A 25946-nucleotide genomic window follows, 5' to 3' on the forward strand; every position below is an offset into this window, starting at 1 on the left:
ACTTATTGTTGTTAGGCGATCCCTCGTAGTTCGAGGATAATGGTCCTCCATTTCTTGGAAGACGCCTGTGCGCAGAGCCGGCCCTAGGTATTTTTCAAGTGTAGGCAAACAGAATTTTGGCGTCCCCCCCCCCAAACCAATCACTGAAAAATAAAAGCATTGGATAAGCGGAAATGTTGGATAATAAGGAGGGATTAAGGGAAAGCCTATTAAACATCAAATTACATTAAGATTTTACAAACAAAGCACCAAAACATCATGTTTTACAACAAATCGACAGAAAAGCAGTCTCGACTGCACCCCCGTATGTTTTGTGCCACAGGCGACAGCCTAATTCGCCTCATTGTTGGACCGCCTCTGCCTGTGCGTGATTTTTTTTAATGTGTGGTGGTCGGTGCACGGCCGGTCAACACAGTCTTCACAGAGTGAGGTCCCAGCAGTGGTGTGATTAACACAACGAGAGTGGCTTCTCAGTCTGTTGCAGCCATCTTCCGCCTTCACAGCCATTGTAACATGTACCATATTATCCTCCACCTGCTCCACCATTGAGGTCTTTGGGTCTTCGGATTGTTCTTGGTCTGGATCCTCCCCTGTGGCCACTCCTGGGAGTGTGTGACTCCCGTGGTTGTGCCCACAGGTTCATTGGAACACACAAGCCCCCTCACCACGTCAAGGTGACAATCCATCAAGGGGTAACCTATTAACTTATTAAGCAGATATACTTCACAATAATCTCTGTATGGGAAAAGGGATCACAAATAAGTAGAATTTTCTTGTACTTATTAAGGACCCCATCATATGTGCTGGGAACATAGTTTTTGAAAATAGTGATTTCTTTCTCTTCTTTTTATTTTAAAGAAGATCTCTAGTTTCAAATGGCTTCTTTTCTCATATAGTACACATGTTGTGCTTTGGGCAATTAGTAATGGCCCATTAAACTTCTATTTGGCTGATAGATTCTGCATGTTTCTCCAAATTAAGATTCAAGAGAATAGCTTACAGCAGACTTTAATATACAGATCACATAACTATACCATTTTGATTCATGAAGCAAACCTTTGAAATTATATGGATTACTCGCTATCTGCAAGAATGCCATTGATTGGATACATTTGATCCTTGGAGTGGATTTTAGGTATTGTGCAAGGGTGTTCAATATGTAGGTATTTAATTTGTTATGATCACATTTTTCCCTCTGGCAGGAGATGGTGATTTGTGCTTGTGGGATTTCTGCTTCCCATGCCAAAATTACTTGGCTGGCGTTTGGCACAATGTGACTTGGGGGTACCATTTGTAGCTCTGTCCTAGACAACAGAATTTCTCATGCCAGGCAGTTTCCATAAATCCCCTTGAAAACATTTGCAGATGATTTTGAGATGCAAAAAGAAAAAAAGGGCAGAGCTCCTGTAACTTTAATAATTGTATAGAAGACAAGATTTTAGCAGAGCATGCATGATAATTTAGACTGTTTGGTGAATGTGCAATAACCTCACATTCTCTTGTAACTGCTTATCGTATTTGCGTTCAGTTCTACAATATTTATTTACTAGCTGTACCCAGCCACACATTGCTGTGGCCATGTGTGGTTTAATGGTAATGAACAAAAAGAGTAAGAGCTGGGTTCTGATAAATGTAATTTTTTCCCTTCCTTCTCTATCTCTTTCTTTCCTTCCTCCCTCCCTCCCTCTCTCCCTCCCTCCCTTCCTTCATTCCCACTTTCCTTCCTTCCCTCTGTCCCTCCCTCCTTCTTTCCTTCCCCTTTCCCTCCTTCATTTCTTCCCTCTTTCCCTCCATACCTCCTTCTCTCCTTCTTTCCTTCCTTCTTTCCCTCCTTCATTTCTTCTCTCTTTCCTTCCCTCCTTCCTTCGCTCTTTAGCATAAACAGCAGCAGGAGCAAAGGTTTCTCTTCACACACATTTATAACCCAAGAACATGAAGCATGTTTTTTTTGTGATTGTCATATAATCCTTTAAATTGTTGCAGTGTTGTCATCCAGTCTTCTATTATTGAAATGAAAAGGTAGCCCTTCCCATTTCTCCCACCTGCATTATTAGTATTATTATTCTTGCCCTATGGATCTGGTTTCAATGATGGAGGACTTGCCAAGGCTTCCTAAGTTCCCTGGCATTTGGTCCTCTTTTTCCCCTGAACCTACCTCATCCCCCTCGCCCTCCTTCTCTGCATCTTTCCTTCCCTCTTTCCCTCCTTCATTTTTCCCCTCTTTCCCTCCCTCCCTCCTTCTTTCCTTAGCATCATCAGCTGTAGGAGCAAAGGTTCCTCTTCACACGGAGGGAGGGATGGAGGGAGAGGGGAGGGGTGGTGACGTTCCACAGCCTCATGCCCAGGAGTGCAGGCGTCAATGGGCCGCATCATTGCACGCGCACTGGGGGGGGGGGTATGGTGTGTCCTCACCCACCACGTCACTTTGTAAAGGGGAGGAGAAGTGGGAGGGGGTAGCATGAGGGAATAAAGGACCTCCTTTCACTTCCTCTCTCAAGCAGCTCCTTTCTCAGCTGCTTGGTGGATTTTTTTCCCTTGCGCAGGAGGGGACCAGGGCTGGGGTAGTCTTTTTTGCGCATGTGCAGTATTGTCTTTTTGGATTATTAAGTCCTTGTCACTGTGTTTTTTTTCAGTTTTTATGAATGATGGTCACTCAATGGATTGATAGGTGTATTGTTTCTAAATTTCGTGTCTGTTTGTCCAGTGGTTTTTGATTTATGTTCCGCTCATGAATGAACATTACATTTTTATATATAGAGATTAGATTTCTGACTCACGTATCATTTCAAACACATAACATAACAATCACCGAAAATGCCTTCTCTGTTATACATATGTCTAAAAGAACAGCCTGTTTAGATGTAAGCCATCTATGAGAATGGTGAAGAGAATTACAAACAGAGATCCAATTTTTTGAAAATTGTTGGAAAAATTATGCATTTAGTGTTAGCAATGCTGGTAAATAAGAATTTACAAGAATGTCAGTATACTTCTTTCTAGTTCTGTGGAGATGGTTATAAATGAATATTTCAAACAGAGAAATTAGGTAGTGAACAACTGAATGGTCAAAATCAGAAACCTCATTTGTGAAGTTAACTGATAACTGAGAAGCAAACCAAAGACCTACCCAGCCAGTTTTTAAGCATGAATTTTAAACTCGTGTCCTTTGTTTGATTTGTTTTTTGTATTTTAATATGTATTTATAGAAATACATTTTGATGTGTGTATTTGTGATATTTTTACAATGTTTATGTGTTTTAATTATTCTGTAACCCGCTTTGAGCCATGAGGAGAGGCAGATAAGAAATAATAATAATAATAATAATAATAATAATAATAATAATAATAATAATAAAGACAGGGAGCCAGCATGGATTACGATTCTGTAGAGCATGATTCGAGTCTCTGTTCAGTCATGGAAACTCATTAGGTGACCTTGGAGTTACATTTCTCTGCCTCAGGGGAAGGTAAAGGCAAACCTGCTCTGAAAAATCTTTTGTCAAGAAAACTCCTTGATGGATTTGCCTTAGGATTGCTGTGAATCAGAAATGACTTGGAGGCAAAAAATCACAAGAGACAATAATAAAAGGACTATGTGTTGTCGAAGGCTTTCATGGCCGGGATCACAGGGTTGTTGTATGTCTTTCGGGCTGTGTGGCCATGTTCCAGAAGCATTCTCTCCTGACGTTTCGCCCACATCTATGGCAGGCATCCATGCCATAGATGTGGGCGAAACGTCAGGAGAGAATGCTTCTGGAACATGGCCACACAGCCCGAAAGACATACAACAACCCAATAAAAGGACTCCTGCCTTCAATGGTTGCCAAGAGGGTTTTCCAACATCAAAAAGAAAAAAAAAACCAACTTGCCCAGGGACATGGTGCTGAGCAAGAGTGATTCAGCACTATCTTTGGAAGCTGCGCTACAGGATGATTCAGAACCAGCTATACAACACACACATACACACCCCTAAGCCCTAAGATCTATCTCAGCTTGATGCCCCAGAATAATTTGATGGTATTGTAAGACATTGAGAGTTTCAGCAGAACCAAGAAGACTGCATTCCTCATATCTACCAATAAGATACAATTTGTCTAAAAACCCTTTTCTATTTTAGTCCACTTCTGAGTGGGGGTACACTTTGAAGCACTTTTGTTTTTCATTACTGAAAGGTAGTGAAAACACAGAATAATGTGTGAAAAACACATTATAAAACTTTTGCAAAATATCCTTCTCCTTTTCAGACCTGAAGTATTGTATTTCAAAGACTCTTCCCTTTTACAACTATTGAATTTATTTATTCAGTGGGGCCTATGGAAGCAGTCACCTAGATATTGCAAATTTACTTGTGCTTTCTTGAAAGATTCATACTTCAAGGCAGAGATTGCACCTCCATCCAGCAGAGTACATTGTATTTGCTCAGGACACTCTAGGAGGTTAATTGGAGTGAGGTAATGTTATGAGTCATGTTATTTTTAACAGTGAATTGAGTAGTGTGGAAATGTAACTTTCTGCCTAGTTCACTAGTAGTAACAACTAAGAAGCCCAACATATTGGCTGTGGGGCTTAGTATTGTTGCTCGATCTGTGTATCTGTTGGGAAGGAAGTTTACCTAGTTGTCTTGCCAGATTTTGTGGTATACGACATGAAAAGGGATTGAAATCAAGGCAGAGCTCCATTCTTTGGGTCTGTGGGGTATCAAGGATAGTTTATATGTTGAATCCCAAGTGCAAACTACAAGACCTGCTGAAACTTTGGTTGGTCATCTTTCAACTGAGCAAATAATGTAAGAAAGGATACCCTACTTATAAAACATCTGCATCACCAGGATTAATTGTTGTTCAAACTGACAGTTTGAACAAATCCAAATTATGCAAGGAAAATATAGCAATACAGATCCACAAATATAGCTGTGTTTCTCTATTTATCTTTTCTTTGAATATTTTATAGAGCTCTGTATGTCTGGCTTTTGGAATATCTATGTCTGCTGGTTTAAGAGAAGATACTAGATCAAAGCCTGCTTCAGAGAATATATTTCTCTTTGCAAACACATCACTTCAAACTCTTGATAAGGAAAAGACAAAAAAGAATAAACTATAAAAAGGCCTGGGGTGACTTGTTGTTTTTACTCCATAAGAGGAAAGGTTGCATAAGGTGTTTTTTAACTTAATTAATCTCACAGCATTATTTAAATATGCTATATGTTTAAAGTTATTAAAATATACTATATTTGCAAGACTTTAGGCTTCCCACCAAAAACATTGATTTAAGGCACATCTACTTGGTCCCTTTATCCTAAAGGGGACGGGTCAGCTCCATAGCTGCTGCATGACACATGGATCTGGTTAACATTGGCAAAGGCTGCTTAACAAGGTCTTGACAAAAGTCACGGATTCTTCCAAAATTTCCCATTGAAGTTGGAGCAAACCATGATATTGGGCCTGTGTAAACAATTGGGCTTGATCTGGGAGGGAACTAGCCACAATTATTTACACAGGCTCCTTCTATACTGCCATATAATCTAGATTATCAAAGCAGATAATCCAGATTATCTGTTTTGAACTGGATTATCTGAGTCTACACTGCCATATAATCCAGTTCAAAGCAGATAATCTTGATTTTATATGGCAGTGTAGAAGGGACCACAGATATACATATTTGCTGGGCTGGGGTGGCACTTACCGCCTCCTCCTATTCTTGTTGTAGTGGGCTGGTGAAGTGATGTCAGCCAAGATGCAAGCATAACCACAGAAGTTATAAAGTTGGGGTGATTCTCCTCTCCATGTTGCTCTGGTGCCACTGCCATTATGACATACCCAAAGGCAGCTGCTATGGCAAGAACAGGAGGGGGACATGGGGACTCCTTCTCGCCTCTGCTGTGGCCCGAGTATGAACTCCCTGGTGGTATAAACTCCCTACTTCTTCTTCAATGGTCTGGTGTCTGCCAATAGTAAAAACTACCCTGGGACTGACTAATCTGGATAAAGTGTCCACAATTAAAACCACCTTTATGTTTATTTCCTTTGCTTTCCTTTCATTTGCCCTTTCACCAAATTCTACATAAAAGGTGAAATTGGATATGTTACTCTCAAGAGACTATAGTAGTGTTAATTCCCTTTTTAAAAAGACTCTAATGACACCATAATATTTAACATATGTTCTTGGGCTAGAGTCCATTTGATTAAATGCTTTGATATGGGGAGAAAGGGGAAGTAATTAGTAGGGAGAACTAGAAATGAAATGAAGAAACTGAAAATTCTTTTCCACATACAATCACTCTCTTTTTAAAAGCCTCGTGTTCTGTAGCTTTTTCTAATCCTGCCTTAAGAAACCGTTTGTCAAATGGTTTCATCGGATGCACCAGCAATTCCGCAAACTCTCTGTCCATGGTTCAATGTTAGTGCCATATACTGTAATTACCAATTTGCTTTCTTTCCTGGAAACTCACTGAAGGCTGGGATATTGGAAAGGAAGGATGTTCCATTATGATCAGTAATGCAGCAGTTCTCAAACTGTGCTTCGGGGAGCCTTTGGGACATCCCGCCTCCTCTGGGGTTTCTGTTGTTGTTGTTGTTGTTGTTGTTGTTGTTGTTGTTGTTGTTATTATTATTACAAAGGCTGGATGACCATATGTTGGGGGTGCTATGATTATGTTTTTCCTGCATGGGAGAAGGGGGTCGGACTGGATGGCCTTGGGGGGGGGGGGTGTCTTCCACTGAAATACTGTAAAGTTTATGTTGGTTAAAATTGTTCTTCATTTTAAATATTGGTTTGTTTTATTTTGCACTGTGTGAATTAGTTTACACAAACACTCTTCATTCATCTGCCTCTGGCCTGGTTTATTCCTGATATATATACATTATATTATATTATAATATAATATAATATAATATAATATAATATAATATAATATAATATAATATAATATAAACATTTATTGGGCTTTTGCTTCAAAAAGGGCTCCATGGCTGGAAAAGTTTGAGAACCATTGCAATAGAGGATGTTCACAGATAGGAAGGCAAGCTGTGGAGGCTAAATATTAATCAGCTGTGGGAATTTGGGCCGAAATAGTTGTACCCCTATAATTTGGGCCAAAATACATGAATGGCACCTACCATGCACATGTTTAAAGAAAGGTAAAATGCATCTTAAACGTGATCAAGGAATCAGCAAGACTGCAGTAGGCTGGGAGGATGTGCTTAATTCTTTTTCTCCAACTCCATCCCTGATGCAAATCACACACACACAGCACCACACTACCTACACCTTCTATTCCCAAAGTAGTATATTCCCAGCAGGAAATGAAGTTTCTAAAACTTTCAGCAGCATAATTTAAAGTTTTGGCTTATAGTGGTAAAATTAATAAGTTCCTTTCCAGTTGCTAGCAGTTCCAGCAGAGCTGCAGTCTTTGAAGAGCTATTTTCAAATATTTCCTCAAAGAACTTATTACTTGAAATCTGTTTCAACTTGCTATATATTAAATTGCCAGCAGTGTAGAGCAGGGTGTGATGCAGGAGCAAAAATTTCATTTAGGCAGGAGTGGGCTCAAGACAGCCACAACTAATTTTTATTATTGGTTATTGCTGACAGGGACATCATCTGGAAAGCAACTAAACTGAGGAAGGAGGCATTGAGATGGTAAATGAGTAAGTGTAAATTGGTGCATATTTGGGCAAAACAACATAACACTGATGGAATCTGAACTGGTCAAAATTAGAAGGGATAGAAATTTAAAAATAAAAATAATTAGAAAAATAAATATAAAAACTAAACAAGGAATCAAAAGTATACTGCCCTTACACAAAGCTACAGTGTGACCATACTAAATTGAAATACAGTACAACTCCCTTATTCATGAATTAGATATCCAGAGTTCACTTACTCCACACTCCAAAAAAAAATCCTAATGATTATTTGTTATCATGCTGACCACTAGAATACACCTCAATTAAAAAGAAGAAACTTAGAGCAATTAATTAAAAACACACAATCTACCTCAGATTGCAAGATATAAGCTTGGAGATTATTTTTAGTTCTGGTTTGCAGTGATTTGAAGAAGGCACTGAAAGAAGGATTGGAATTACAATTCACTGATTGAACTGTATGTGTCCATTTGTCTCCAATGGCTGTGCAAAAGTTAAAACTAGGTGCCCATTTGAGCACATAGCTATTACTTAAAAATGTCTTGGAAAAAGAGATTAGATAACCCTTCAGTCTGATTCAGATTCATGTTTCTTCTGATCATTAGCAACCACTTGTACATTGGAATACTTCTGTATCAAGTTAAGAAACTCCAATTAATTCAAAACATGGCAATCAGATTGGTTACAGAAACATCTAGGAGTGAGGATATGACACCTGTACTAAAATCACTCCACTGGTTGCCAATTTGTTTCCTGGCAAAGTACAAAGTATTGGTGCTAACCCCATGTGAAAAGTGTGGCTTTTTATAGTTGTACAAGAAAGTTTGACCGGAAAATATACCGTATTTACTCAAATATAATGCACATCTCAATTTTGAAAACCTTGAAACTGAAAAAAAAAATATTTGCTGGCAAATGTAATGTAAGTCCTTTTGAAGTGTACAGGCAGTCCTTCAGCGTGTCTCTAAGGCTGTTTCTCTATGGGACAAAAGGGAGTTTGGGGAAACACAGACAGAGAGAGAATAGAGGGGAGCCAAATGAAAACTGTTCATTGGGGGTATGCAGCCAATTCCTCAGCATGTCTCCAAGCTATTTCTCTATGGGAAAAAGGAAGTTGGGGAAACATGCTGCCAAGCATGAATCTGAACAGCGTATGTGCCGTCTCCAATTCACTGTTTACTCAATTTTGCCTCTTTTTCTGCAACAGAAGGGAGTGCAATTCTCAAGTTCAACTTTCCCTTGGAGGGGGTGGCGCTGAAGAAAAAAAATCAATAAGTCTTTCTCCTTCACACTCTTTTCTAATTTGCCTCCTCCTTTCTGCTAGAGAGAGGCAAAGGCGTACAACTGTAACAAGACTTGGCTTTGGGGAAAACTCCATCGCTTCTCCAGCTTTCATTCTCCCTTCACATAGAACACTAAGATTACCATAATATGCTAATTTAATTCACACCTTAATTTTCACAATTTAATTGGGTAAAAAAGTTGCGTATTAGAATCGCATAAATATAGTATGTGCTGAATTTCTCAGCCCATATCTGGATTAGCCTTGTCCTCTGCAATTTTGGCTTATTGATTTCTCACATCTGCTCTCAAGGGAAAGAGAGGAGAAAAGAGCTTGGGTATAATCCAGCTGTGCTTCAGGAATGTAGGACTGGCCTGCCAAGTGCCTGAGTCTTATTGTTAGCAGGCAAGTCCAAAAAACAAACAGCAGTGGCTACAGCTAGAAATGGGAAGGTCTAGTACAGTGGTTCTCAACCTGTTGGTCCCCAGGTGTTTTGACCTACAACTCCCAGAATAGGATTTCTGGGAGTTGAAGGCTAAAATATCTGAGGACCCACAGGTTGAGAACTACTGGTCCAGTCAACCCTGTCTTGTTTAGGATAATGATTGATTGGGGTATAACAAGGAAATTATAATAGTTCCATATCACAGTTAACTCTAAGGGGGCAAATCAGATATTAACACTGAGATCTGTGAACAGAACTACAATACGGTGTTGGGACATGGAATCCCAGAGGTGAATTCCTTTTAAATGAACTCTCCAGGAGAAGCAATTTGTTTTTTTTGTTTTTTGTTTTTTTACATATCTCATATTGATGACATAGAGGTATGCATCTGATTTAGGAGAACATCTACACTGACCACAATGTAAAAAGGTTCCAAGGTCAATTCCTTGGAGGCCAAACACCATATGGAGTTGATCCAGGATAACACAGGGTTCCGAGGTGAGACCAGCCACCACTATCTCCAGGCATTCATTTTCACTACTATCCTGTGTTTCCTGGGCTCAGACAGCTTGGGAACATTTTCCATATTGCAGCTGCCTCCAGAGAGACAGAGTCATCAGGGAATTGAGTGGGAGAGGAGGGTCGATTCCTCCTCTTCCTTTCCCTTGTGCCTTCGTTGCTGTGGTTGAAGTCACTGCAGACATAAAGTAATGGGCATGACTCAAGTCACATCCAGAGATTGCCATGATGAGGGGAAAGTAAAGGTATCCATTCATCAACACTGAGTTGGGACTTCCTCCTGTCTCCACAGAGGCCAGGTGGTGGTAGCTGTGAAAACCATACTGGAGTTGATTTGGTGTACACCATGCTGGATTGACCCAGAATAATGGGTTGGTATAGATCTGTCCCTAGTTAAACATACAGATCCGAAGTAGGTGGGACTTAACCTTTATTTTGTTAAGATGGCAACCTATTATGACATTTTATGCATTGTCATTCATACTCACCATCGTCATTCATCATTCACGGATTCACCATGGTTGAGAATAGCAGACTGCTTGGCATGGGAGTTTGTATAGGTCAGACTGTGTGATATATAGCTGTGTCTTGCAGCAGATGTGAATAGCTAAGAGCCTTAGGAGGAACCAAGTGGGGTGCAAAGCAAGAAACTTGAAGCAGACTGTTGTCATAATAATGCATTTACTCTATCTCTGAAGAAAACCAGACCATACCTTTTCTTAAATTAATGCTGTTTTCCTGTACTTTCTTGATGACCTTTCACTATAAATCAGATGGTAGTTACTCTCAAGGGACTACTGTGATATTTACATGGATCTGTAGTTATTTTGGTATTAGTGAAAGCATGTGGCAAAGAGAGAGAGAGGAAGGAGAAAGGTGGGAGGAAAGGCCCACTGGAAGTATCATTGCAGATGCTTGTTTATTTGTAGTGAATAGGGAATCTACGTGCCTATTTCATGTGGACTTTCTATTAGTTGTCACAGTAACTTTTTAATGTGGTTTTGCTGAGAGATTTTGGTGATGCAATATCTGCTTGGTAAATTCCATGGTTAGGCATATATTTGGGCTTGGATCCATCAGTTTCATAGAGTTCTGTCAAATCACTTGTAACTTTAAAAATGATGTGAAGGTGGAAACATGATGAACTTAAACATGCAACATTTAATGTGTCTAATATGCAAATTAATGTCTGGATTTAAGGAAGTAGATTATGACAACCTGGTCTGAAACATCCTATTTAAATGTGTTAAAGAATTATAAGTCCACTGTCTAGTTGGGATCATGGAGGTTGTTTCATTATTCTCTGTGGCTTGGCTATTTGAAAGGAAATATGAAGATTGCAATGACCCTCAAGGAAGTGACCTTGCAAATCACCTAGTAATCTGAGTATATAATCCATTGATCAAATCAGTTGCTTTCTACCTTTTGTTTTGCATGAAAGGAAGTATATGTGGAAAGGCCTGCTATTAGATAGACCTTCTCAGCCCTTTGATCAAAGCTCAGACTGAGTTAGTGCTTAACCACAGAGAAACCTTGTCTATTTGCTTCACTTAACTGAAAAAAGAGACTGGAAAAATGAGATTCTGGAAATTGGTGTCCAAAAAGGTAACTGAAAGTAGCTTTCAGTAACTTTTTACTGAAATGCAGCAGAGAAGTGAATTCATATGTAAGAATTGCTATCAATAAAATGTATGACTTCTTTTGAAAGCCTTCCTTCATGCTTTAAAAGCATTTATCACATTAAAATGAAGGAGATGATGGACTCAGGGAAGGCACGTGGCTGATTCTGGCACCAGCACCCATTATAGAAATATCTTATTGGTGTTTTTGAACAATAAATAGTGAGAAAAACCAATAGTGGTTTTAGAGCTCTTCTTTTTTGCAAGGTGATTGATGTACTGGGCACCGCCTCTAGTCTTGTTTGATGGATATGAGTGCTTCAGAGCTATTAATTCTGCCCTTCTTGTATGTGAATGCTAAACACTCTGTAGAACAAATCTGCCAGAAGGCATTTAGCCAATTACGAAAAGGAAGGCATCCAAATACAAACAATGTCTCTATTTATGTTTTTGTTCTTTCAAGCTGTTTATAATATTTGTTATATTCTTGTGTAGTCTTGAGGAGTGTTCTCTGTGTAAAGCTGTGGTTCCCAACCTTTGTCTCTCTAGTTGTTTTGGACTTCTCCTAGAAATCCCAGCCAGCTTACCAGCTGTTAGAAAATGTGGGAGTTGAAGTCCAAAACACCCGGAGGACCAAAGATTGAGAACCACTGGTGTAACATATGTCAGAACTCTTGATTGTTATGTACCATGCTGGTTCTCAGATCTCAGAGACTAATTCTTCTTCACTTGACATGAGACAAGCAACCTCATTAGATGGTCAAAATTTCCCATCCTATGACATTATTATACTATTCTTCTCCTTCATTCTCTGGACTCCTTTCCTGAATTCTTTCTCTTTTTCTGTCCTCAAGAATTCTTAAACAGTATTTTTCTCCCTCTTCCTCTGCTCCTCTCTCCATATTTCTTTTCCTCCCTTTTCTCATCTCATTTTATTTATCTTCTCTTTCTTTCCATAGTCTCATTTTCCCTCTCTTGTTCTCTTTCCCCCTCTTCCCAGTTTTTCAGTTACATTTATTTTCTCTCTCCCATCCTCTTATTTCTCATCTTCTTTTCCTTTCTAAACTCACTTCTCCAAACTATATCAACCACCTTCCTTCTCCTTTCCTCCTCTTCTGTTTTGCTATTTAACTTCTTAGCCTCATCTCCAAAGAAAATCCCAAGACTGTAGATTTTCAACATTTCTTCCACATGTTCTTAAAAACAATTGAGAAAAATCATTCCCCTCACATTTAATGTAAATTGTGGGAGACTTAATTGCCAACCAGATAAATATTTTTATTATGCTTATCTTTTAAAAAAATTGGATGGCATACTCAAAGTTCCTGTGATTGATGATTAATATACTGTGATTAATAACTACTAGGCCCTGACTCTGTAACATCATCAGTGGCTGCCTGGTGTAATATCACCAGAGGCTACCATTTGAAACATCACCAAGAGCCATCTCTAAATTTCCTGTTCGGCTCAAAAATCTCAGGACCCCTGGTGCTTCTCATGGGGTTGGAGTCCAATAGCACCTTGAAGGACACACACTCCCCATCTCTGATTTAAAAAGAAACACAGAATTTTCTCCATACCTATTCAGTTTTGATATGCCTATTAAAATGGCATATGAAAAGAATAAAAATGTTTTATAAAAGCTAACCTTTAATCAGGATGGCAGAGAAGCAGTTTGTGTAAGGATGTTGAGTAATTCCCACTAGTCAACATCAGTATGTGTACCCAGATAATGCCCTTTATGGATTGTTGCCCACTGATATGTGTTGTATATTTGCCTGTGTGTAATTATTGTGACTGTGCATTGTGAGGAAGCAAAAGATTTATTGTAGGACATTAATTTAAATTCTGTGCAATTCTAAAAAAGAATCAAGTTGTTCTTTCCTTCCCATAGGTTACGATCCTTGGTAAAGCAGCTTGAGAGAGGAGAGGCATCTGTTGTTGATTTAAAAAAGAACTTGGAATATGCAGCTACCGTCCTTGAATCGGTGTACATTGATGAAACCAGGTAAAGCAACTTTCAATATATTTTCAAAGGAAAAGTATCTTTACAGCTCACCTCTTACTTTGATTTAGAATGTACTGAACAACTACATTCATTCAGATTTGCTATTAAGAGAAAGAATAATAGAAAAAAGTAATTGTTAGTCCCAACTACCCACTGAATGAATGGAACTTGTTAAATCAGCATTTATGAAAGTCCCAGTGATTCAACTCATATACTCTAGTTGGGATTAGCAACTGGATTTAGCCACACATATGTGAAATGTGAAGGAATTAAAACATAAGCTTTAAAACATGAGAGTATGGTAAGCTCCTCAGACATTTTTCACTGAAGTCATCTCAGTTTCTCCAAAGCTCTTACATAGTTTATTTATGAAATCTAAACTCTTTATCCCAAAATGGTATGAAATGGTAAATATTACCCTGAAATCTCATCTGCCCAGCTTTGTCAGAATTGCAAAATGGCTGAGTAAATGGAATGAAATTATTCCAAAGTTATTGAGAAGGTCTGTTCAATTCTTAGTGTCACACCCCAAGGTTGCGGGAGCACTCTGAGAAACAGACAGGAAACCAGTATAACACACAAGTGGTTTATTAGAGCATATATATGTCTATGCGCAGTTAGCAAAATAAGTCAGTATTAAAAGTAGTCCTTAATATAAAGTCTTTTGTGATTTCAAACAAATTCAGCAAAGTCCTTTCTGTAATCCACCAGTGAAACTCGATAGTTTCACCCAAAAATCAAGGATAGTTCTTAAACCAAAACCAAGAACTAAATGCTGCAAACTGTAACTGTAATCCAATTGGTGAGTCCCGTCTCAGAACAAGGAAAGCAACATAAACAAAGCAAAGTCAGTCTCAATCCAGGAACAAGGATAGCAGGATACAAGGCGAAGTCGGTCTCGACTCAGGAACAAGGAAAACAAGGTAACAAGGTGAGGTCTACTCTGAAGTAGCATGGTGCATGGTGCAACTTGCAAGGAACTGGAAACCTGGCTCGGTTTCCAAACAGGAATCAAGGCTGGGAACTGTATACTGGAACCTCTTCCGAGGAAAGGCAAAGTTGACACCGCAATGAGGAACACAAAGGGGAACACTTTTAAGGAGATTCCAAGGTTGTGAGATTAAGGGAGTGCAGGACCCACAAAACTTCCCACGGGAAACAGTTAGTCATTATCAAGCCTCAGAGCTAACCTCTTACTTCTTCAAACCCCCTCCTTCTTGCTCTTATCTCTCGTAAAACACTCCCTCCGATTGAAAACCCCATCTTTGCCCAGGACAACACCAAGATTTTTCTCCAATTATCGGATCCTCCTGTGTAATAATATCAGGCAGCTGCAAGGCCCAGGGGCCTTGTTCTGGGCCTGGATCTGTAGCATAGTCTGTCTCCAACTCCAACTCCAACTCTTGATGAACTATAGGCCGCGATGGCTGAGCCACAACACTTAGTGGTTTTGTCAAGAGTCAGACGCCAATTTGAGAGCAAAACAGAGTTTATTCAAGAGATAGCCCAAAAAATAGGCACAAACACAAAAGATGGCTTTAAACACTTAACTTTCAGTGTTTAAAGGCAGTCCAAACAAAAAATATATCAAAAAGTATGCTTTAGCAACCAAACCGGATTTAACCAAGCAAATAGTTCAGATTAAATAAAAGGTGCTTCAATTCAGCTCTAAACAAACTAAGTTGGCTTGGGAAAGCAGCCAAAGCAAAACAGAGACTTGGAAACTCCCCAAAAAACTCCCAAGAGTCACAAGCACAAAGCTCTAAACAGAAACTAAAACCAAGCTTGCAAACAGAGTCAGAGCCAGTGCAAAAGGGAAGAGATGGTTCCAAACCCTTTATGTTGCAAGCAAGCAGGCTTTGGAGATTTAAAGGGGCAGTGCACAAAAGACGTTGTCAAACCGGTCCGGAGTCAAAATAGCAGAAACAGCAGCAAACTGCTTCAGGAGTGCAGGTAATGCCAGAAGCTCAAGGGACAAGGCGAAGAGATATCTTCAGATTGATCCAGGGTCAGGGCAGGAGACAACAGCAGGGTCCAGAAGCAAGCCAGAAGTCAAGAGCCGAGGGTAGACTAATCAGAGGGCGAAGGCAGAAACAGGGTCGAATTCCAGTCCAGTGTCAGAGGCTGTAGTCACCAAACCAAGGTCCACGAATTGGCACAAAGAGCCAAAACAACGGAGGCAACAGCAGATCTGAAGCAAAGTCCCAGTCCAGTCTTCTTAAACACGTACAGGAATCCCAATGGCGCCCAGCAAACACCTTGCCACACGCAAAGTGAAGTGACCAAACATTCCCAATTTATCCCAATTCCCCCTGGGTGTCCAAACACCAACACCCAGGTGTCCCAAATCCTTAATCAGAATCAGAGCTCCACACAGCTAGAGCTCGTGGACTGGGAGTGCCTAATAGTTCATCAGAATCCCAATCATCCTGCCCACACCCAACACCATGCACACCTGAGGATCCATCCTCCCTCCTCCAAGTAGACTAAGTGGGATCTGCTTCTGAAGATACCCAAGGTTCAGCAGTATCCATGGGCCCCAATTCCCCAGACATCTCCGGTGCCCGTGCCCAGTCAGTGCCCACTTCCTCAGCCACCACCTGTTCACCAGCATCCATTTCTTCCACAAACTCCCCATCTGAATCTTCCTCAGAAGACTCCCCATTGAGGTCCCTAATTCTCTTCCTGTACAAATCCTCCAAGGAGCCCTCCTCGCGAGGGTTTTTCCTTCCTCTCCTGATCCTACCACCATCATCCACAGTCCCCGAAGTCACAACAGGTTTGGTCACTTTAGAAACAAGATTCAAGCTTCTGTTTCCTGTACAAACATTTAAAATCTTGGAGATGGGAACCTGACTTTGGATGCTAAAACCAGCCAATAATGCTGGAAGAGGCAACTGTGAGCCAATTTTCTCCCCTTGGACACAATGAGGATCACATTAGTTACAAAAAAAAAAACCCAACAAAAAAGAGGAAGAGATGGAAATCGATTTCTGGTTTTGAAAAAAAAAAGTGCAATTTCTGGAGGGAAATTAGAGGGAGGGAACTCTATGAAGTTATTTGGAAGGTGAATCACTTCCAAAAGACTGCCGGAAAAGGCAGTTCACATTCCTACACTTTTTAATGTGAGAAAGAGGGAATTCAGATAATCTGGAAAGAGTGACCCCCTTCCTCCCCAAAAGGTTCCAGAGGCTTCACTTATTTGCGCACTGTATTTTCCCCTGCCATAGTTCAAATGTCAGTTTAAGGCTGATCATTTTATTATATGCTTATTTTATGTAATACCAACTCTTCCCTCTCTTTCCAATTTGTGGAAGCATTTTAATATGTAATTATTATTTTGATCTCTTCTGATAGTATGTAAGTGGAATGAACACTAGTCGTTTAGCTTCCAATTATTATCCATTTATTTTAACGGGGGAAAGTGCATGGAAAACTATTCCATATACAATTAGATAATTATGAGGTTGCCTTTTGAAAATATGCAATCTAGGTCTTGTGGTGGTATAGATGTAATTGTAAATAATTGCAGAAAAATAATGGAACACTTTCATTGTTATTATTATTATCTTGCAGTTTGTTACTTTGCAATCTGGTGGGACAAAAACTATGTGCAGTATCATGTTTACACACAAACACACACATGGAAAACAGCCAACAAATTGAATTGCATATGTGATAATTGTAAAGAATATTGCAGAAGTGCCATTTCTTAGGGAACTTCTGTTTACCATGTCTTCCTGTCTTCCCATAGGCGTCTGTTGGATACAGAAGATGAGCTCAGTGATATCCAGTCGGATTCTGTGCCCTCTGAGGTACGGGACTGGCTGGCTTCCACTTTCACGCGGCAGATGGGGATGATGCTGAAAAGGACTGAGGAAAAACCACGTTTCAGAAGCATTGTCCATGCGGTGCAAGCTGGAATATTTGTGGAAAGGTAATGGAGCCATTGATTGTTCTTTCCCCAACAATAATCTGACATCACAGAATGTATCTTAAGCACAGAATAAAGGTCTTCTGAGAAAAGAAAGAAAAAAAATTAGACTGAGAATAGAAACCCAAGAATAAATAAATGGTTGGAAGTCATAACATAAAAGCAAATAGCTGGAGCATTTGTTAAATTCATACACAATGTAATGATCTGCTACATTTCAGTTATATTTTATTGATATCACAGGATAGCTGTGTTTGGCTATCAGTCAAGTTCTACAGTCCATATGTTCATAATAACTTTATTAGGTCAACCAAATACACAGAAAAATCTTTATTCACACTTACATTGGTGTTGACTAAGGTTCTTCTACACCAGATCCGCACAACCTGTGTCCCTCCAGGTGTTTGTGATTCCAGCTTGTTCAATGAACAGGAATTTTGGGAATTTTGGGAACTGAAGTCTAAAGCATCTGGAGAGTCAAGGTAGTGCAGGCCTAATCTATACTGTAGAATTGATTCTGTCAAAGAAACTCAATTTTCTCCATCTCTGCTAATGGTAATCCCAGGTTTACGAAATGCTTTGGATATTGCTACTGAAGAAGAACCAAACTAATGACACCAGGCCACTCTACATCATTTCAGGCAGACTACAGTAGCTGATGATTCTGGGATCAATAGTCCAAAAGTAATTTTCTCAAACTCTGGTCTTTTGTAATTATCTTTTGCAGTGACAACAAATTTCTGTGATAGTATTTCACCTTAAAGTAGCAAGAGAATATATTAAACTAGTCCTGCCCATTGTAGTTCATTCTGAAATAAGTCTGGGGAATGGGTCTGCCAGACTTGAAGTGTTATTACGAAGCATGCAGTTTAATTTGGCTAAAAGATTGGACAACTTTGGAACACAGCAGACTATTAAATTTAGAATGCCACGATCTTAGATCTGGCTGGCATAATTATATCTGGTACGACAAAGAAAAACAGGAAAAAAATTCAGTAATCATTTTATTAGAGCCGCCCTAATCAAAGTATGGGAGAAATATAAGGACAGATTCTATAATAAAACTCCCCTCTGGATATCACCCATCGAAGCCAAACACAATAGGGAATTCAGTAGAGAAAACTGGTTAACATATCAACAAATATTAAAAAAGAATGATAATGAATACATAATAAAAATACATACAGAAATTAAACTAATATTTAAACAAATATCATAGTATCAATATTACCAACTACAAATAAGTTTCAAAGAAGACGCTAAAAAGGGATTTAATCAGGACCAGAGAACATGGGAAAGTATAATGAAAAGAGACAAAAAGCTAATCAGAATACTGTACCAACAACTATTAAAATGGGCAACAGAATAGGAATACATAAAAGAATGTATGATAAAATAAGCGAAAGATATAGGCCATAGTTTGAATTTGGAACATTGGGAAAAAATTTGGAAAGAAAACTTAAAATACATTAAAATACTACCGATATTAGAGAAAACTGGTACAAGATGCAGTTTAGATGGTATTATACACCAGAAAAATTATTAAAATTTAATAAAAAAAATTCTAACATGTGCTGGAAATGTGGGGAAAAATTGGGACATTTTTTCATCAGTGGTGGACCTGTGAGAAAATAAAAGAATTTTGGAAGACCATACACCAAATGACACAGGAAATTGTGGGAATCAAATTTAAATTAGCAGCGGAAATGTACCTATTAAGCTTCACAAATTCAATTTTTTTTAAAAAAAAAAATGAAGATAGAATGTTCTTTTATATAAGCACAGCGGCAAGATTAACAATAACAAAGGGAAAAATAAAATAGATTGGACAAACTTGACAAGATTTCTGATAAAAAGAAGAATGGACTTTACGATAGACCTGTCTACCATATAAAATGGACGAAACATAAAGAGACAAAGGGAAAACATGAATATATAGCTAACTAAAGGAAGAACCCCGAAGCCAAGATGGGAAGTTAAGCTGCACTTTTTTTTCTTTTTTCTTTTTTTTTAATGTTCATATCTCTATCTATTTCTATGATTCCTTTCCTCTCAGACACTTCCTTACTTTCCTATTGATAAATTGTTCCACCACTTTCGATGTATTATACTTCACTTTAAAAATAATAATAATAAAAATAAAGAAATAAGTCTGACTTTTGTCAGTACCTTCAAATAAATATTATTACATAGGATCCTCTGATCCCTTTTTTATGGTTAGAGGACTGTTTTGCATGTACATCAATCTGTGGGAGCCTATGGGGAAAGGATCTGTAAATAAGTCCAGATTCAGTGCAGTGCCTTGCAAGTATGAAATCTTTGCAGGACATTGTTTTGCATTCATAAAAAGTCCTGTGTAAACTTTACAGAGTCAGAGCAACAAATGGAAGATTACAATTGTAAGGTGGTAGAAGTAGCCTGTGTATCTTCCTCTAAGGAATCTATGCCTCTTAAATGAATTTGTATCTACAACTTGTCACAGCACTTGGCAGTGATGGTGCCAAGTGCTGTTTTGTTCATAGTTATATCTGTGCTAGGAATGTAAATTCTAAACTGTTTCATCCACACATGCAAGGATAAATAATGAAGGTAGCATTTCTGTGCTTTTTCTTGACATATTTAAACATGTTGAAGTGTTGCAGAGGAATTATTCTGTAAACTGGGAGTTTTTGCTGAAAAAACTTTCAGCACAGAAAGCAAGTATTCGGCTCAGGAAGCAGTATTTCTGATGCAGGATATTCATTTATTTATATATTTTGCTCAGAAGACAGATTTCATACAAAAAAGCATTACTTTTTTAACAGACTAATTCCTCTGTAACACTTTGGTTGCTTGAAAATCAGGAGAAAATCACAAATTATTATTGTGATGTTGTGATTTTGTACTGGTGTAATTATGATTTTTTTTCCATCTCCACTGTACACTGAGCAATTTTATTTGTTTATATAAATTATGTGTACTGGGATTTTTTGGTAGACCCATTTCATTATTTTATCTTGACAGAATGTACAGACGAACATCTAATATGGTTGGACTTAGCTATCCACCAGCTGTGATTGCAGTGCTAAAGGTAATGTCAGTGATTGGTTCTCTCTTATGAAACACTGAAAGAACATTGTGATTATATGCTGAAATCCATGTGCTCTACTTTTTAGTCTCTCTGAGTTTTAATTTAACTTCCATATTAGTCTCTAGACAAACAGCTTGGTATAGCAATTCAAGTGTTGGACTGGAGACCAAGATTCATATTCTTGCTTGGCCATGGAAATTCACTTGGTGACCTCAGTCAAATTACATTTTCTTAGCCCTAGAGCAGTGGTTCTCAACCTGTGGGTCTCCAGGTGTTTTGGCCTACGATTCCCAGAAATCCCAGCCAGTTTACCAGCTGTTAGGATTTCTAGGAATTGAAGGCCAAAACATATGGGGTGGGGACCCACAGGTTGAGAACCACTGCCCTAGAGAAAGGCAAGGTATGTTCACCTTAGGATTGCTATAAAATAACTTCAAGGAACAATGAAAAATTATCTCTAATTAGTTTTAAGTGGCGGGGAAATCAAAATTGAGAACAACAGTTGAAGCCTGATGATTTTTATCCCTTTTCATGTTTTAAAAAGACCACCAGGAAGGAAAGGTCTAATCTCTGTGGTAGGCACAAAGTTAATGGAAAACTGAGGATTGATCAACATCCAGAAATTTTCTATGTTTCATGTATCTTTTAGAATAGCAATTCTATCTTAGCATTTATGTTACCAAATAAAAGTGCTATCTCAGTCCTATATAGACATAATTAATTACTTGAGTGTCAGCTCACTACAGCCGCTCCTGAATGAACACACGAGACTCTCTGTGAAATCACCAGAAACTTTACTGCAGGAAACATAAACATCAGAAAAGCCAAGAATGGGAGGCTCCGGCCAACCATCCTTTATATACCCTCCCCCTCATTTGAAAAATCTCTTCCCGCTCAGAAAAACCCCACGCAGATTCCCCACCAAGTCCAGCAGCCGTTTCTTCTCCGAGTCCTGAGACGCAGGTGTCTTATCAATGTCAGTGACCCTGAAACTCAGAGCCACATCCAGGCTCTAGTAGCAGGGTTCTGACACTTGAGTATAAGTCCTTATTTATTATAGGGGACAGGCCCTTCCATTCTATACCCATCTACAGGGAATTTCATATTCATGTGAAGACTACTCTATGTTGCTTCTTTATTTAAGTGACAGATACCTATTCAAAACCGGGAGGGAATATTACATGCATGGCATATAGACACCATACATTTTTTTGTGTGTATAAGTAGAAGGATGGAATTCTATTCCTCCAATGCAGAAAGCCTGTTGTTATTGTTAACTATGATTCTAAGGTAGATTTCTCTAAGTTCAGTATTACAATTGTATAATTAAGAACTGAATGAGCGGGTGAGGAGAGGGTGGGGTGGCTAGTGGGGGGTGTGTGTGTGTGATGCCGCACATGCTAAGAGAGAGGGTGCTGCTATAGGTTTGCCACCACTAGTATAACTTATTCCTCTGAAAGCTAGACAATGTGGAAAACTGACAGGAAGAGAACATATAAGCTTATTTGAAATATGGTACTTGGAAAAGGTCTACAAATACCACGAATTAGTAAAATATCTCCTAGAGCATATCATGCTTGAACTCACCCTCGAAGTCACAATGACCAAATTGAAGCTTTTGCACTTCTAACATATCATGAGATGATATGGTTCTTTAGAAAATATGATGTTTGTTGAAGTGGGAGTTATTAGGAAAAGAGAAAGACTGGATAGAGTCAATCAAGGAAGACATGACTATTAATGGTGAACCATTTTGCAAGACACCTTCACAGAATCTCTGCAAGTCAAAGCAATTTGTTTCATAAAGATCAAGTAGGCTGAACATATTGTAAAGAACAAAAATAACTTTCTGGCCTTGCATCACACATTTTAGTGCAAATATTAAGACACAAATGGTGTTCAATTCAGCAAATATTGCAGAATGTGATGCCACAGTCTACTTCAAAAAGGGTCATGACATGGTAATAAAATGCTGTAGTATATAAAAAGCCACATGTTAAATTCATAAAATATATAGTGGTTTATTTGGATGATTTTAAAGTGATTTAACTGTGGAATTTAGCTCGACTTAGGCATAGATTTCACACTAGGTAGTTATAAGGTAAATGAATAAAGCAAAACCTTAGCCATTAAAAAATGGGGTAATAGCTACTAAAATCACCTATGGCATTAATAACATCTGCCATTGGTTTTTAAGTGGATATTATAATAGGTACCCATGCCAATGTTTCTTAAGTACATAATTGTTATTAACATAGCTATACACATATTTTTGGATCCAAATACTGTAGTTTATTTCTGCCAGGGAAGACTCTCTTTTCCTTTAAGACAGCTGTCAAAGGATGGAAACCTTTGGATCTTTTCTTCTCGTATTTTGATTGACCTGGCCGAGTTGGAAATTAGATTTTGTATATCACTTTAATCAACCCACCTGGGATGCTATATCATTGTCCTCTTACATTTTACAAAGCATAAGAGGAAAGTGTACAGACCCTTTCACATTACACAGTTATAGTACTATGATTCTTTTTCAATTGCCATGGTTACATCCTGTAGATTCTTGGGCTAGGTAGTTTGGTGAGGTGTTAGAAAACCCTGGCTGAGGATTCCCTAAATTTCACATCCCAGGATTCAATGCAGTGTTGCTAGTACAGATAAAGTGGACTCATCGTGGTATAAATGCAAAGTGTGAATGGTACCAGGGCTCTGCAGTCTAGAGGCTTTATATTGAAGGTCACTAGGCTAGATTGTAGCCTCCAACTTAGAGCTACTTGTTTTAAACCCTGGAGTCTCTGGTAGAACCTAACAGCTGTGGGCCATTGGGTTTTCATTCATTCTCTTGCTTGCCTTCCTTCCCTCCGTCCATCCATCAGTCTCTCTCTCTCTCTCACACACACACACACGCATTTGTTCTTTGTTTTTGAAGAGCTTGTCAGTTCGCTCCCATTAGATTTTAGCCTAAATAGGTTTCACTGTTTCCAAATGGCCTTTGCAGAATGGCTTTTACTTTCCTCTCACAGCTGGAGCCAAGTTGTGACTACATGCGAACAGATGAAATTCAATTCCCCCTTTTCCCCCAATTAGAATGCCTCAGGGAATTTGGAAGCAATCTGCAACAGAGTCCGAATGTATCAGCAAACCTTCCATTTAATGATTTAGATCTCAAATGCATTATTAAGAAAATACAGCCTCGCTGTGAACAAATATGCTTTAAAAAGTAAATTGGCAAATGCACAGATAGATGCACAAATGCACAGGCCATTTCAAAAGATATTCTAGTTTGCCTCTGTACTTCTTGTCTCTCTCAGGGAGGCAGGGAACAAGTAGCCCACGTTTCTAGACTTTTCTGTCTTGCTGAATATAACTTTTGGCAATTAGAACTCTCTGAAACTCTTTATTTCACAGTTTATAATATTAATCAGAGCTTGCATTAAGAATTGGGGGAAGAGAGATAAGAAATGTGCTTATGTGTACATTCAGATATTTGCATATGAGCATATGAGATACGGTGCATAATGGAGTGATTTTAAAAAAAAAATAAACCTTCTGCCAGATATCTTTTGTTCGCCCTCCATCTTATTCTAATACAGAAGAAGCCTGTGGGGATCGTGGGGGACCTAATCCCGGGACTAAGAGGTCTGTGTGCGGACCTGCAGTCAGGTCCTGGGATTTTTTACCCCCTATTTAAACATGAATATTGGCACTGTCGGGAAGCACCCTTAGAGATTCCCAGGGAGATTCTCTCAGGTTAAACAAATAGCAGTTCATATTTCTTTTTTCCCTCCACATTTACAAGGATAATTTGTCTGTAACCTCAGTTAATGTGTAAGGCTGACTATATAAACATATATTATATCGCTACTGACATTGAAATGAATGTGCTGTGCCTGGCAAATTGTAGTCCTTGAGATGAAACAAGAAACCTGCAGTGTTGCTGATTCGAATATGGCTCCAGAAGGTTTCAACTGATCATTTTATTCACCAGGCACATTCCTTTCCCCAATGTTAGCACAACAAAGATTCAAAAGCTATAATTTTCGAACACTAATATTTCTTTACACCCTGCCACCTACCACCTCTTGTTGTGCAACACATTAAAAGTTGTTTACAAGATGGCAGAAATACATTTGGAGTGTGTTGAAAATGTATACTACTGTTTTCAAAATTTTATTTTCACACCAGGCAGTAAATTTTGTATCAGCATGTGTCCTTCCTACTCTGCTGGGTTTTTTTGTTGCTGGGAGGAATTTCACTTAGTCTGAAAACACATTGGGGGGAAATTACAGTTACATTAGGATATTAGTTTTATAATCAAATGTATAATGTATAAGAAGTGTTAACAGAAATTACCTTCTAAGTCTGATTTGCTGTGTGATTTGGTATTTCCCCTTTTCTGCCTTTGTCCATTACATTTGTACATTTGAATCTACATTACTTAAAAACTGCAATAAAAATTCTCAATAAAAGTTCTTTGTCGCTGTTGTAGTTAGGTAGCTATGTGATAATATATTGAATGGCCAGAGGGTGCCATTAATTACTGTTATAAAATTAACAATTTTAACACTGAAGAATTTGAATGTGTGACTTGACGAAGTAATTTCATATTGATCTGTGTGGCATCTATTACCACATGGTTGGTTTTTAAATAGGCAACTGTAGCCACCAGAAAAATTGGGGTATTTTCTTGTCATTATACCATATCCAAAAAGAAAGGTCAGTCCAAAAGAACTCTATTAAATTAAAGAGGTCTCCAAACTACAGTCGTTTGAGGGATTATTTATGTGTTAAGCACTGAAACCTTTGTGATGAACTGTTCATGCTCTTTGAATGCCTAATGTATTTGTTTGTTTCAATGGTTTATTGAGCACTTACAGAATTCATGGAAGTAATTTACAAAATTGTAAGTTATTATAAAACCCTATTGTTGGAATAATATACGTTGTGCGGTGGCAGGAGTGGCCTTTTGCTTCCCAGTGTTTAGTACAGTACATGACAGAAAAGGCACCAATTGAGTATAAGTTATCTGCTTAAAACTAAAAAAAATTGTTAAGATGTATTTGTGATGTATTAGACATGCCATTGACCCTGGGAAGCAAAAGGCCACTCCTGCCACCGCACAACGTATATTATTCCAACAATAGGGTGGGCCTCCAATATTCTTAAAATTTAAATCAGTATTAAATTCTTAAATACGATTCTTTGTGTTTAGTACAGTACATGACAGAAAAGGCACCAATTGAGTATAAGTTATCTGCTTAAAACTAAAAAAAATTGTTAAGATGTTGAATAGCATCAAGCAAAATACACACTGGCTACTTTAGATGAAAGCTTTAAAAATGATAAACATTTTGCTTCATATTTCATAAAATTATGCTTTTGTACTATAGCTGATGAAGATAACATATTAATTCTGTGTTTCTCCCCTA

At 38.5% G+C, this 25946-nt stretch overlaps 1 protein-coding gene across 14 annotated transcripts in view; it reads left to right on the forward strand.

Annotated features, from left to right (window-relative positions):
* Positions 1-25946, forward strand: part of pde1c (phosphodiesterase 1C) — a 436419-nt gene that overhangs the window by 323584 nt on the left and 86889 nt on the right. For all 14 annotated transcript variants that reach the window (XR_009999660.1, XR_009999661.1, XM_062957310.1 and 11 more), the window contains 3 exons: positions 13403-13516; positions 17271-17453; positions 20454-20520. Coding sequence is in view for 12 of the 14 variants with exons in the window: in XM_062957310.1 (XP_062813380.1) it covers positions 13403-13516; positions 17271-17453; positions 20454-20520 (364 nt within the window). In the remaining 2 variants the exon portion in view is untranslated. The remainder of the gene's footprint in view (positions 1-13402; positions 13517-17270; positions 17454-20453; positions 20521-25946) is intronic.

This window comes from Anolis carolinensis, chromosome 6 (assembly GCF_035594765.1).
Source record: "Anolis carolinensis isolate JA03-04 chromosome 6, rAnoCar3.1.pri, whole genome shotgun sequence".
Taxonomy (NCBI): domain Eukaryota; kingdom Metazoa; phylum Chordata; class Lepidosauria; order Squamata; family Dactyloidae; genus Anolis; species Anolis carolinensis.